Source organism: Cetorhinus maximus, chromosome 27, assembly GCF_964194155.1.
Source record: "Cetorhinus maximus chromosome 27, sCetMax3.hap1.1, whole genome shotgun sequence".
Taxonomy (NCBI): domain Eukaryota; kingdom Metazoa; phylum Chordata; class Chondrichthyes; order Lamniformes; family Cetorhinidae; genus Cetorhinus; species Cetorhinus maximus.
The window spans coordinates 13,027,668-13,039,940 of record NC_135905.1 but is presented as its reverse complement, the minus strand read 5'-3'; the positions used below and the strand labels follow the sequence as shown (position 1 = coordinate 13,039,940).

General features: G+C 47.7%; 1 protein-coding gene across 1 annotated transcript; it reads left to right on the top strand.

The window, feature by feature from the left end:
- Positions 1 to 5,689, top strand: LOC144668488 (bone morphogenetic protein 2-like). Its single transcript, XM_078530518.1, has 5 exons — positions 1 to 148; positions 809 to 936; positions 3,642 to 3,752; positions 4,265 to 4,496; positions 5,313 to 5,689. The coding sequence occupies exons 1-5, from the start codon at positions 1 to 3 to the stop codon at positions 5,687 to 5,689; spliced, it is 996 nt and encodes a 331-aa protein (XP_078386644.1).
- Positions 5,690 to 12,273: the final 6,584 nt, after the last annotated feature.

Below are 12,273 nucleotides of genomic sequence, written 5' to 3'. Positions count from 1 at the left end.
ATGGGAGATTTCCCACGGAAAACCGCTCCGAGCCGGAGGCCACCTCAGTACATGCTGGATCTCTTTAACGCTGTGGCAGATGCCAACGGCACCACCAAGACCCCCCGCTTGTTGGAAGGGAACGTTGTGCGAAGTTTTGAGGATAAAGGTTTGCAAAACACACCTTGTTTTTGTTTTAGAGGAAATCACAATAATAACTGGTGACTATTTCCCAGCAGCAAATTCGGGTCAGTTTCATGGATAGGGAATAAAATTCCCGGCGATTATGAAAAGAGCTTTAAAATAATTTGGGGGATGTTCGCAAAATTCACTACAGGTTGAAATCCGAGATCAGTTTCCAAATTGCGTGATAAAGTATTTTCTGTGAGAGGGAAGAGCATTCGGTTGAGACACAGTGAGTGTGAAAGCAGGTAAAGCTGTGGCTCAGTTCATAGCACCCTCGCCTTTGAGTCAGAAGGTTGTGGGTTCATATCCCACTGCCGGAAATTAAAAACCAAGAACTGTGAATGTACTCGAAACAGTTACATGAGATCTGTTGATAACTCGAAAGAGTTAAAACTGAGTGGCCAGTGCACGTTTTTGGCGATGTCACGCCAGCTGAGGTGCTGATGGACTGTAAGATTGCGACTGCAGCCCTTAAATTGTAAACTAGTGCCCTCTGTACACTTCACGTTCAGCGCAACGCTAAAAGGCACAGTCCAGGTAATCATCTGACGGTTCGTTGTGGGGGGAGAGGGAGAGTTTGGGGAGGACAGTGGTTGCCTCAGGTCGATGCACTGATACAGAAATGTCTTTCTTTCTCTGATAGTTCACGGTGAGCAGACATACTTCTATTTCAATGTCACTTCAGTTGGAAGGGAGGAAGAGCTCCTGAAAGCTGAGCTGAGACTCTTTAAGCTGAAGGAGCGCTCTCAGCACGCTCCTCACTTGTGCAGGGTGAGCACTTTCGCTATTTGACCTTCCCCACCACTTCCCCCGCACTCCCACCCCCAACCCCTCTCCACCATCCCCCAACCCCTCTCCACCATCTCCCAACCTCTCTCCACCATCCCCCCAACACCTCTCCACCATCCCCCCAACCCCTCTCCACCATCCCCCAACCCCCAAACCCTCTCCACCATCCCCCAACCCCTCTCCACCATCCCCCAACGTCTCTCCACCATCCCCCCAACCCCTCTCCACCATCCCCCCAACCCCTCTCCACCATCCCCCAACCCCTCTCCACCATCCCCCAACCCCTCTCCACCATCCCCCAACCCCTCTCCACCATTCCCCCAACCCCTCTCCACCATCCCCCAACCCCCAAACCCTCTCCACCATCCCCCAACGTCTCTCCACCATCCCCCCAACCCCTCTCCACCATCCCCCCAACCCCTCTCCACCATCCCCCCAACCCCTCTCCACCATCCCCCAACCCCTCTCCACCATTCCCCCAACCCCTCTCCACCATCCCCCCAACCCCTCTCCACCATCCCCCAACCCCTCTCCACCATCCCCCAACCTCTCTCCACCATCCCCCAACCCCTCTCCACCATCCCCCTACCCCTCTCCACCATCCCCCAACCCCTCTCCACCATCCCCCCAACCCCTCCCCACCATCCCCCAACCCCTCTCCCCCATCCCCCAACCCCTCTCCACCATCCCCCCAACTCCTCTCCACCACCCCCCAACCCCTCTCCACCATCCCACAACCCCTCTCCACCATCCCCCCAACCCCTCCCCACCATCCCCCAACCCCTCTCCCCCATCCCCCAACCCCTCTCCACCATCCCCCAACCCCTCTCCACCATCCCCCCAACCCCTCTCCACCATCCCCCAACCCCTCTTCACCATCCCCCAACCCCTTTCCACCATCCCCCAACCCGTCTCCACCATCCCCCCAACCCCTCTCCACCATCCCCCAACCCCTCTCCACCATCCCCCTACCCCTCTCCACCATCCCCCAACCCCTCTCCACCATCCCCCGAACCCCTCCCCACCATCCCCCAACCCCTCTCCACCATCCCCCAACCCCTCTCCACCATCCCCCTACCCCTCTCCACCATCCCCCAACCCCTCTCCACCATCCCCCCAACCCCTCCCCACCATCCCCCAACCCCTCTCCCCCATCCCCCAACCCCTCTCCACCATCCCCCCAACTCCTCTCCACCACCCCCCAACCCCTCTCCACCATCCCACAACCCCTCTACACCATCCCTCCAACCCCTCTCCACCATCACCCAACCCCTCTCCACCATCCCCCAACCCCTCTCCACCATCTCCCAACCTCCAACCCCTCTCCACCATCCCCCAACCCCTCTCCACCATCCCCCCAACCCCTCTCCACCATCCCCCAACCCCTCTCCACCATCCCCCCAACCCCTCTCCGCCATCCCCCCAACCCCTCTCCACCATCCCCCAACCCCTCTACACCATCCCCCAACCCCTCTCCACCATCCCCCCAACCCCTCTCCACCATCCCCCCAACCCTTCTCCACCATCCCCCCAACCCCTCTCCACCATCCTCCAACCCCTCTCCACCATCCCCCCAACCCCTCTCCACCAACCCCCCAGCCCCTCTCCACCATCCCCCAACCCCTCTCCACCATCCCCCAACCCCTCTCCACCATCTGCCAACCCCTCTCCACCATCCCCCATCCCCCAACCCCTCTCCACCATCCCCCAACCCCTCTCCACCATCCCCCCAACCCTTCTCCACCATCCCCCCAACCCCTCTCCACCATCCTCCAACCCCTCTCCACCATCCCCCCAACCCCTCTCCACCAACCCCCAAGCCCCTCTCCACCATCCCCCAACCCCTCTCCACCATCCCCCAACCCCTCTCCACCATCTGCCAACCCCTCTCCACCATCCCCCATCCCCCAACCCCTCTCCACCATCCCCCAACCCCTCTCCACCATCCCCCAACCCCTCTCCACCATCCCCCAACCCCCAAACCCTCTCCACCATCCCCCAACCCCTCTCCACCATCCCCCAACCCCCAAACCCTCTCCACCATCCCCCAACCCCTCTCCACCATCCCCCCAACTCCTCTCCACCACCCCCCAACCCCTCTCCACCATCCCCCAACCCCTCTCCACCATCCCCCAACCTCCAACCCCTCTCCACCATCCCCCAACCCCTCTCCACCATCCCCCAACCCCTCTTCACCATCCCCCAACCCCTTTCCACCATCCCCCAACCCCTCTGCACCATCCCCCAACCCCTCTCCACCATCCCCCAACCCCTTTCCACCATCCCCCAACCCCTCTGCACCATCCCCCAACCCCTCTCCACCATCCCCCCAACCCCTCTCCACCATCCCCCAACCCCTCTCCACCATCCCCCAACCCCTCTTCACCATCCCCCAACCCAATCTCCACCATCCCCCAACCCAATCTCCACCATCCCCCAACCCCTCTCCACCATCCCCCCAACCCCTCTCCACCATGCCCCCAACCCCTCTCCACCATCCCCCAACCCCTCTCCACCATCCCCCAACCCCTCTCCACCATCCCCCAACCCCTCTCCACCACCCCCCCTCCCCTCTTGTTCAACTTAACACTTGCAGAGATTGACACAACAGATTGCACCCTGTGTGGAAGTCCTTCCTATCGAATGCGAGTTCCCAATTGTCTGCCTTTTTGTTTCCAATTCACAAGGTTGACCTGTGCGAGTTACTGGACGGCAGCGGAGTTCGAGGCAGCCTGATTTCATCCAAAACCGTCCCCCTGTACACCGAAGGATGGGAAGTATTCCCTGTCACTCGGACAGTAAGTGCAGCATGTTTAGTGTAGCACTGGACAGGATCATTCACTGTCGAAATATTAATGAAATCATTACGCACCACAGAATCCATCCTTCCCTGCTAGACAGGGGAACACAGGTCGAACTGTAAACATTGATCCAGTCATATAGTGAGGTCTATTAATAAATTAGCTTCATAAATACAATTATTATTCGATTTGAGTCATTGAGCACACACGATTAACAAGGTTTTGAAAAAAATAAAGCCAATCCTTTATTGCTATTCCTCCCCTCGCTTTTATTTGTCTCATTTTAGCATCAATTAATAGGTTTAGAATAAAACTTTTGAGGTAATCTCCCCCTCTTAGCTCTGGACCTTTTTAGGTACAGTCTGCAATCTATACAACTGATCCTGTATGATCCCAAGTGTAATCTGCAGTGGTACTTTATAAGGGGATTTGGATTTCTAGCACTGTGCACACCGGGCATCTATAGTTGGCGCTGACAGGATGATCTGATGGGTTTTAACCTTTACCAGGTGTGGAAGTGGGTCAGGAACAGCAGCTCGAACCATGGACTCATGATTATCACTAGCATTCCGGCCGGAAACTCCCTGCATTTGAGCCCGGTCAGGTTTGCGAAGAGTAGCAGCCGCCAGGACAGTCCGTACCCCTTCCTGGTGCTCTTCACCCACGACAGAAGGCGAGGGACCCCCAAGAACTCCAGGACAAGTCTCCTGACAGGTGAAGGGCCCACTCCTATCGCGGCGCGCTGTGCTCAGTATTTCAGACCTAATCCTTTCACGTTGTGGATGGGAACATTAAAGCAGGTGGCAATTTATACACCAGCTCTTTTTGACAAATAATAAACATCCCAGTTCATTATTTTAACACTTCGATCATTGCCAGCCTTGAACTTTCTGTTGACCGAATCATATTGAAATTATAAAAAATAATAATTAGTGTGCTGTAGTTATTTTGTAGTAAGAAGCTATTTATTTAATGTGGTAAAATTTTCATGGATTGTGATAAATATTTAACAGGGTTGTTAACATTAGCCATTCTCTCTCTCACCATATACATACATGTATGTATACATATATATATATATACATACATACATGTATGTATATATATATACATACATGTATGTATACATATATATACATACATACATGTATGTATACATATATATACATACATATATGCATACATACATGTATATATACATATATATATACATACATACATATATACATACATACATGTATGTATACATATATATACATACATACATATATACATACATACATGTATATATACATATATACACATACATACATATATACATACACACATATATGTATACATTGAATCACAGTTCATAACTAGGAAAATAAGTATATTGACTCGAGTCCTTCCTAAAGTGTTCATCTCTGCCTCTCCTAGTATTGCCTGTGTTTTTGTGATGTGGAAGTGTGTTAATAAAGCCAATGGTCTTTCTTTATTCAGGATACAACACAATGATAAAGAAGAAGGAGCCGGTTGTTCCAACATTGCCAGATGCAAATGTCATCCTTCTTTCAGCCCAGGCACCACGAAGTAGAAAAGTCCGAGCTGTCCCTGTCCTTGCCACGGGCCGCCTCCTGCCCTGCCAGAAGCACCCTCTCTACGTGGACTTCGAGCAGATCGGCTGGTCCACGTGGATCATATCACCGAGGGGCTACAGCGCCTATTACTGCAAAGGCTCCTGCCCATTCCCTTTGGGGCAAAGCTTTAAAGCCACCAATCACGCCACGGTACAGTCCATAGTGCATGCGCTGAAACTTTCCAAACAGGTGGGGACCCCGTGCTGTGTCCCAGACAGATTACATTCCATCAACCTTCTCTACTTTGACAATGAGGAAAATGTGGTGCTGAAGCAGTACGATGATATGGTCGCTGTCAGTTGTGGATGTCACTGAACGCCTCGTTCCCCGGTTAATGATCCTGGCGCCATGGTGGGCTTGCAACATAGCTACCTTCCAATTAGCACATAAAGCTGGCTACACTGGGCAGGGAATGATATTGATGGGATAAGATTGTGTAGATCTTTTAAATGTTGTTTTTTGCACATATAACTCCAGCTTCAAATTCCAATAATTTGTCAGTAAAGTGCTTTAGAACACCCTGAGAATCTGTATAAATGTAAAGGGTTTTCCCTTTCAATCAGAGTGAAGTAAAATGATGTAAGTTATTGCTCTGTTAATTAGCTGAATACACACACAATTTATCATTACCTGTACACAGCGCAGTATCGACTGCTTGTCATGAAATGGCTGAATGATATTTATTTTATTGGTTGTCACGTTGGTGATATGAAAAATTAATTCTATATAATGTTAAGTACAGTTGTGCAACTTAATGGTGATAATGCTGACAATGCTGGGAGACCAACTCTGCTCGCAAATTCGGCTAATTGTGATTGCATTCGCTTAAGATATGCATTAGAGGCAGCATGAGAGGCAATTTAAACGCCAATGCTGGCTCAGACCAAGGACGATGTGTAACAGGTATTCGATCTGAGCTCCAAGTTTGACTATTCTTTCTTCGGAAGATAATCTAAACGAATAAATTACAGAGCAGAGATATTTTCTATCACCATTAGCAGTCGAGCTGAAGTTGACTCCGTTTATATTTCGGTCGTTTACTTATATTTTCCCAGTAAACTTTAGCAAATCTATCTTTATAAAGAGAAGCCTGATGATTAAATTATAGTATGTTTGACTTTTGTTTTTTTTCTCTCTGCCGTATGGTAAGGTATAGTCTGAATAAACTGCACAGCAGTTCTGAAGTTCTCTGTTATTAACAATGTGCACCAAAACTAGCTTTGCTGAACTTGTAGAAATCAATTGGTCGCTGACTGTCAGTTTGATCAAGGCTACCGTTGAGCGCAATACTATTTTTCCGTATTACACCTGCAGAATTGTCACGTTAAAACGCAACTGGCAGTGCATAACTGATTGCATACTTCTGTAGGGAACGAATTCGCTTGTTAGTGATAGTTCATTCCCAAACTATTCGCAGACACAGTACAAAAACTTCTGGCACTGCGCTATTTCTCCGAGTTACGCTCAGATATGTAGCCAGTGGGGCTTTATTGGAACAGTGCTGAATTTTCGCAGGCGATTCCCATTACTGAGATAATTAGTTACTTCTGCACCCAATTATATGTTTGTTATGCTTTCTTCAGTTTGACATTAAACATGCATCCCTGTCAAATACGCAGGGTATTTAAAACTAATATTCTACCAATGAATTTTTATTGTGGTCTCTTAGGTGCATTATAAGGGCGTCACCTGGGCTTATGGTTTTAGTTACCTTGAGTTTATGAGATGCTTTATTATTCTCCGCTATGTGTGACAGAGGATCATCATTTGAGCTAATGCTAGTACCTGTGTGCACATCCCAGAGCTTCAGTGAGGAATGAAAATTCAGAAGTACAAAAGATCTATTAAAAAGCATGATAGAGCATGTTCCAACTCTGACTTGTGGGACTATCGCCACACTCCTGTTCCACAAACTCAAGCCAGTGAGTCAATTACTAATAGCCGTTTCGGTAGTACAGAACTTGAGTATTGCTGAAAAAAGAGACATGTCGAAGCTTTTTATCTTGCACTCATCAGGACACTACACAAAAATACCAATATAAGGGGGAAACAACAATTTATACTGTACGTGAAGAGAATGCTGATTGGTACCAATCATATGTATAAATTGCTGCTTTCCCCTTATATTGGTATTCTTGCAAAGTGTCCTGATCAGTGCAAGACAAAAAGTTTCAACATGTCTCTTTTTTCAGCAATACTCGAGTCAATTACTGACAGAACATCAGCCATCTCTTTCTCTATTTCTTTCTCTAGCAGTAAGATTATGGGTTGAGGATGTTAATTAGCAGCACAGCCTCTGTCAGAATAGGATACACTTGTGGATGGTGATTGAAGGTGGTGATTGAAGTTGTGTCCGAGAATAAATCAGGGATACTTTGGTCTTTTATTTGGACATCATAGATGGACTTTATGAACCTAACATGCTTTACTCTTTCCAGATGAGAAAAAAGTCAGAAGTAATTTAAGCTTGGCAGGGCATAATAGTTTTTCATTACACTAAATTAAAAAGCTCATATTTTTATTTACTGACACTTCAGTGAGATACTGCTGCCCTTTAGAGGATACATTCAATTAAATTCCTAGCTGTCTGAGCAAACAGATCAAGTGGACGTTAAAGATCGAAAGACAAGTAAAAAGTTCTCTCCATGCCTAGTCAACTCACTGACATACTCCCCTCGCCTGCAGGACAAGGTGATTCGCAATGGTTGGTGAGTCTTGAATCAGCGTACAGTCTAAGAATAAGGGGCAGGCCATTTATGACTCAGATGAGAAGGAATTTCTTCACTCAGAGGGTGGTGAATCCTTGAAATCCTCTACCCCAGAGGTCTGTGGAAGCTCAATCATTGAGTATGTTCAAGACAGAAATTGAAAATTTTTTGGATACCAATGATGTTGAGCCATGATCTTAATGAATGGCAAGTAACATCTCACCACACTAGCACCAGGCAATGACCATCTCCAACAAGAGAGAATTTAACCATTGCCCCTTGACATTCAATGGTATTCCCATCACTGAATCCTAAGGGTTACCATTGACCTGAATCTGAACTGGACTAGCCATATAAATACTGCGGCTGCATGAGCAGGTCAGAGGCTAGGAATCCTATGGCAAGTAACTCACCTCCTGATCCCCAAAGCCTGTCTACCATCTACAAGGCACAGGTCTGGAGTGTGATGAAATACTCTCCACCTGCCTGGATGAGTGCAGCTCAAACAACACTCAAGAAGCTCGACACCATCCAGGACTAAGGAGCCCACTTGATTGGTACCCCATCCATAACTATTCACTCCCTCCACCAACAACGCACAGTGGCAACTGTGTGTGTCATCTACAAGATGCACTACAGGAATACACTAGAAGGTACTATGACTAGATTTGCAGATGACACCAAAATAGGTGGGAAAGTAAGTTGCAATGAAGAAGTAAGAAATTTACAAATGGATATGGACAGGTTAGGTGAATGGGCCAAAATTAGGCAGATGGAGTTTAACTTGGATAAGTGTGAGGTTATCCATTTTGGTCGGAAGAATAAAAAGGTGACTTATTATTTAAATGGAGAGAAACATCAGAATGCTTCAGTGCAGAGGGATCTGGGTCTCCTCGTGCATGAATCGTTGAAAGCTAGCATGCAGGTACAGCAGGTAATAAAGAAGGCAAATGGAATTTTGGCAATTATTGCTAAAGGAATAGAGTATAAAAATAGGGAAGTGTTGTTGCAACTGTACAAGGCATTGGTGAGACCGCACCTGGAGTACTGTGCACAGTTTTGGTCCCCTTACTTGAGGAAGGATGTAGTTGCACTGGAGGTGGTTCAGAGGAGATTCACTAGATTGATTCCAGAGATGCGGGGCTTGTCTTATGAGGAGAGTTTGAGCAGTTTAGGCCTATACTCACTAGAGTTTAGAAGGAAGTGAGGAGATCTAATTGAGGTATATAAGATGCTAAAGGGGATAGACAAAGTAGATGTGGAGCGGATATTTCCCTTTGTGGGGCATTCTAGAATGAGAGGCCATAGTTTTAGGGTAAGGAGTGGTAGATTTAAATCAGAGATGAGGAGGAATTACTTTTCTCAAAGGTTCGTGAATCTGTGGAATTCACTACCTCAGAGTGCAGTGGATGTCGGGATGCTGAATAAATTTAGGGAGGAGATAGACAGATTTTTAATTAGTAATAGGTTGAAAGGTTATGGGGAGAGGACAGAAAATTGGAGTTGAGGCTGAAATGAGATCAGCCATGATTGTAATGAATGGTGGGGCAGGCTCGAGGGGATGAATTGCCTACTCCTGCTCCTAGTTCTTATGTTCTTATGTTCCTTAGACAGCACCTTCCAAACCCATGACCACTACAATCTAGAAGGAGAAGGGCAACTGACACATGGGAATACCACCAGCTGGAAGTTCCCCTCCAAGCCACTCACTACTCTGACTTGGAAATATATCACCGTTCCTTCACTGTCGCTGGGTCAAAAGCCTGGAACTCCCTCCCTAACTGCACTGGGGGTGTACCTACACCATTAGGATTGCAGTGGTTCAAGAATGCAGCTCACTATCACCTTCTCCAGGGCAACTAGGGTTGGGCAATAAATGCTGGTCTAGCCTGCAATGCCTATATCCGATGAATACATTTTTAAAAAGCAGGCTTGATGGGCTGAATGGCCTACTTCTGTTCCTATATTCTTATGTTTTAAATGCAGCAGGGTTAACTGGAGGGGGACAGGCATGAATGCATGTCCTCGCCCTATAGAGGATTTGGCGCTCGCTATTATTTGAACAGCTATTGCAGAGGCTTTGTCCAGCAGCGAGATATCCTCATCCTAACCCTCCTCACATTCACCTCCCCTTTCCACATTCTCTTCTGATTTTCAAGCTGCAGATAGTGTAAGCATGCTCCACTTACTTTCCACTCATCCCCATACCCCAATCTTACCTTTGTCCCTTTTTCCTTTCTGATACTCAAGAGATACAGCCTGGTCAGGCAGTGGAGGAACAGCTAGACGATGAAGACACAACGTCATTTGATTTCACTCTCAGAGCCACCATCTCAGGTGCTGGCACTCTGTGTATCTTAGAGGATAGGTTAAAGTAGGACCTGTACACAGTGAAACATTGGATCTAAATGGGCTTCAGTAAGGACAGAGGACAAGGTGGGTTTGGTCACACATGAGTTCTGCTGGAGAGGACTCAGATGAGCACCTAGGTTGGGCTGCATTCAGAGGAACCATGATGGGTATGCACAAAAAATGTTTGCTGCATTAGGAAACCTGCTGGGAAGCCTGCAGTCAATGACCAAGAACATGGTGGAGTCCAGTACCAACTTAGCACTGGGTCTGTGCAGAGCTTGAAGTCCATCCCATCCAGCATGGACATAGTGGTCAATCCCACTTGCATACTTGTGCACCTAATTTTGGATCTCTGGAGGCACTTGCAGTGTCCAAAACTCAGATGCTAATGAGCCCAATCCTAACAGCACTGTGGGTGTACCTGCACCAGATGTACTGCAGCAGTTCAAGAAGGCGGCTCACCACCACCTTCTGAAGGGCTAAGCAACAAACGCTGGCTGTGCCAGCGACACTCACATTCTATGAAAGAATAAATGAAGAAAAAAATTCTCATCCTGCTTGTAATAATAATAAGGATTCTCCAACTTGATTGGCTGTTGCTTGATCTGCTCCTCAATAGGTCCTGGGTTCCCTGTAGAGGATGCTGTACTGAAAAAAAGTCTACAATTAACATTAATTACTGCGCAAAATTGATTGCTCTGTAAGTAAGTGTAGTGTTTGGTAATCACCATTCATTCACTGCTCACCGCAAAATCCAAACCATCGTCTTCTCACTTGATATCCACACATCCACCTCCTTCCAGTGCTTTCTAAACATGGTTCAGAAATGGGGATGGTAGATGATATTTTTCCCATAACCCAGTGACAGTGTGGCTAAATATAACATTCATACTGTCCCTCTGGCTAAGGGAGCTGATTCAGCCACTACTGTAGTCAATTGAACCATCCAAGCAGCCCTGATGATGTTTTGTTTTTCAGAACTTTTAGGGGTAGAAATTTTTCTCGGGCACTTTCTCAAGACTTCACATCAGCCACCCCCTCCCCTCTCAGTATTCAGGTCCATTGAGTTTTGAAGCCGTACCAAGTGCAAAGGAAGATGGCTGTTGGAGGCCAATCATGTCATCCCCAGAACATCACGGCAGGAGTTCCTCAGGGTAATGTCTTAGGCCCCATCACCTTCAGCCGCTTCCCTGACCTTCCCTGCATCATAAGGTCAGAAATGAGGATGTTTGCCCATGAATGCACAGTATTGAGTTCCATTCGCGACTCCTCAGATACTGAAGCTGCCCATGCCCACATGCAGCAAGACCTGAACAACATTCAGGTTTGAGCTTGGTAAGTGGCAGGTAACATTTGTGCCACATAAGTGCCAGTCAATGACCATCTCCCACAAAACAGAGTCTGACCACATTCCCTGGGCATTGTCATTATTGAATCCCCCAGCATCATTAACCTGGAAATCACCATTGACCAGAAACTTAACTGAATCAACCACATAACTGCTGTGGCTACCAGAGGCTGGAAGACTGCAGTGAGGAACTCACCTCCTGACTCCCCAAAGCCTGTACATTTACAAGGCACAAGGAGTGTGATGCAATTTTCTCCATTTACTTGGATGAGTGCAGCTCTAACACTCAAAAAGCTCAAATCATCCAGGACAAAGCAGCCCACTTGATCGGCAGCCCATCCACCACATTAAACATTCATTCCATCCACCACCAATGCACAGTGAGTACCATATAAAAGACACACTGCAGCAACTCACCTAGGCTTCTTCAATGGTAACTTCCAAATCTGCGACCTCTACTGCCTAGGAGAACAAGGGCAGCAAGCACATGG

Bases quoted from the DNA above. Each gene is read 5' to 3' on its own strand.
- LOC144668488 (XM_078530518.1), top strand. From the start codon at position 1: ATGGGAGATTTCCCACGGAAAACCGCTCCGAGCCGGAGGCCACCTCAG. The intron at 937-3,641 runs GTGAGCACTTTC...CCAATTCACAAG, and splicing joins ACGCTCCTCACTTGTGCAGG to GTTGACCTGTGCGAGTTACT. The intron at 3,753-4,264 runs GTAAGTGCAGCA...AACCTTTACCAG, and splicing joins TATTCCCTGTCACTCGGACA to GTGTGGAAGTGGGTCAGGAA.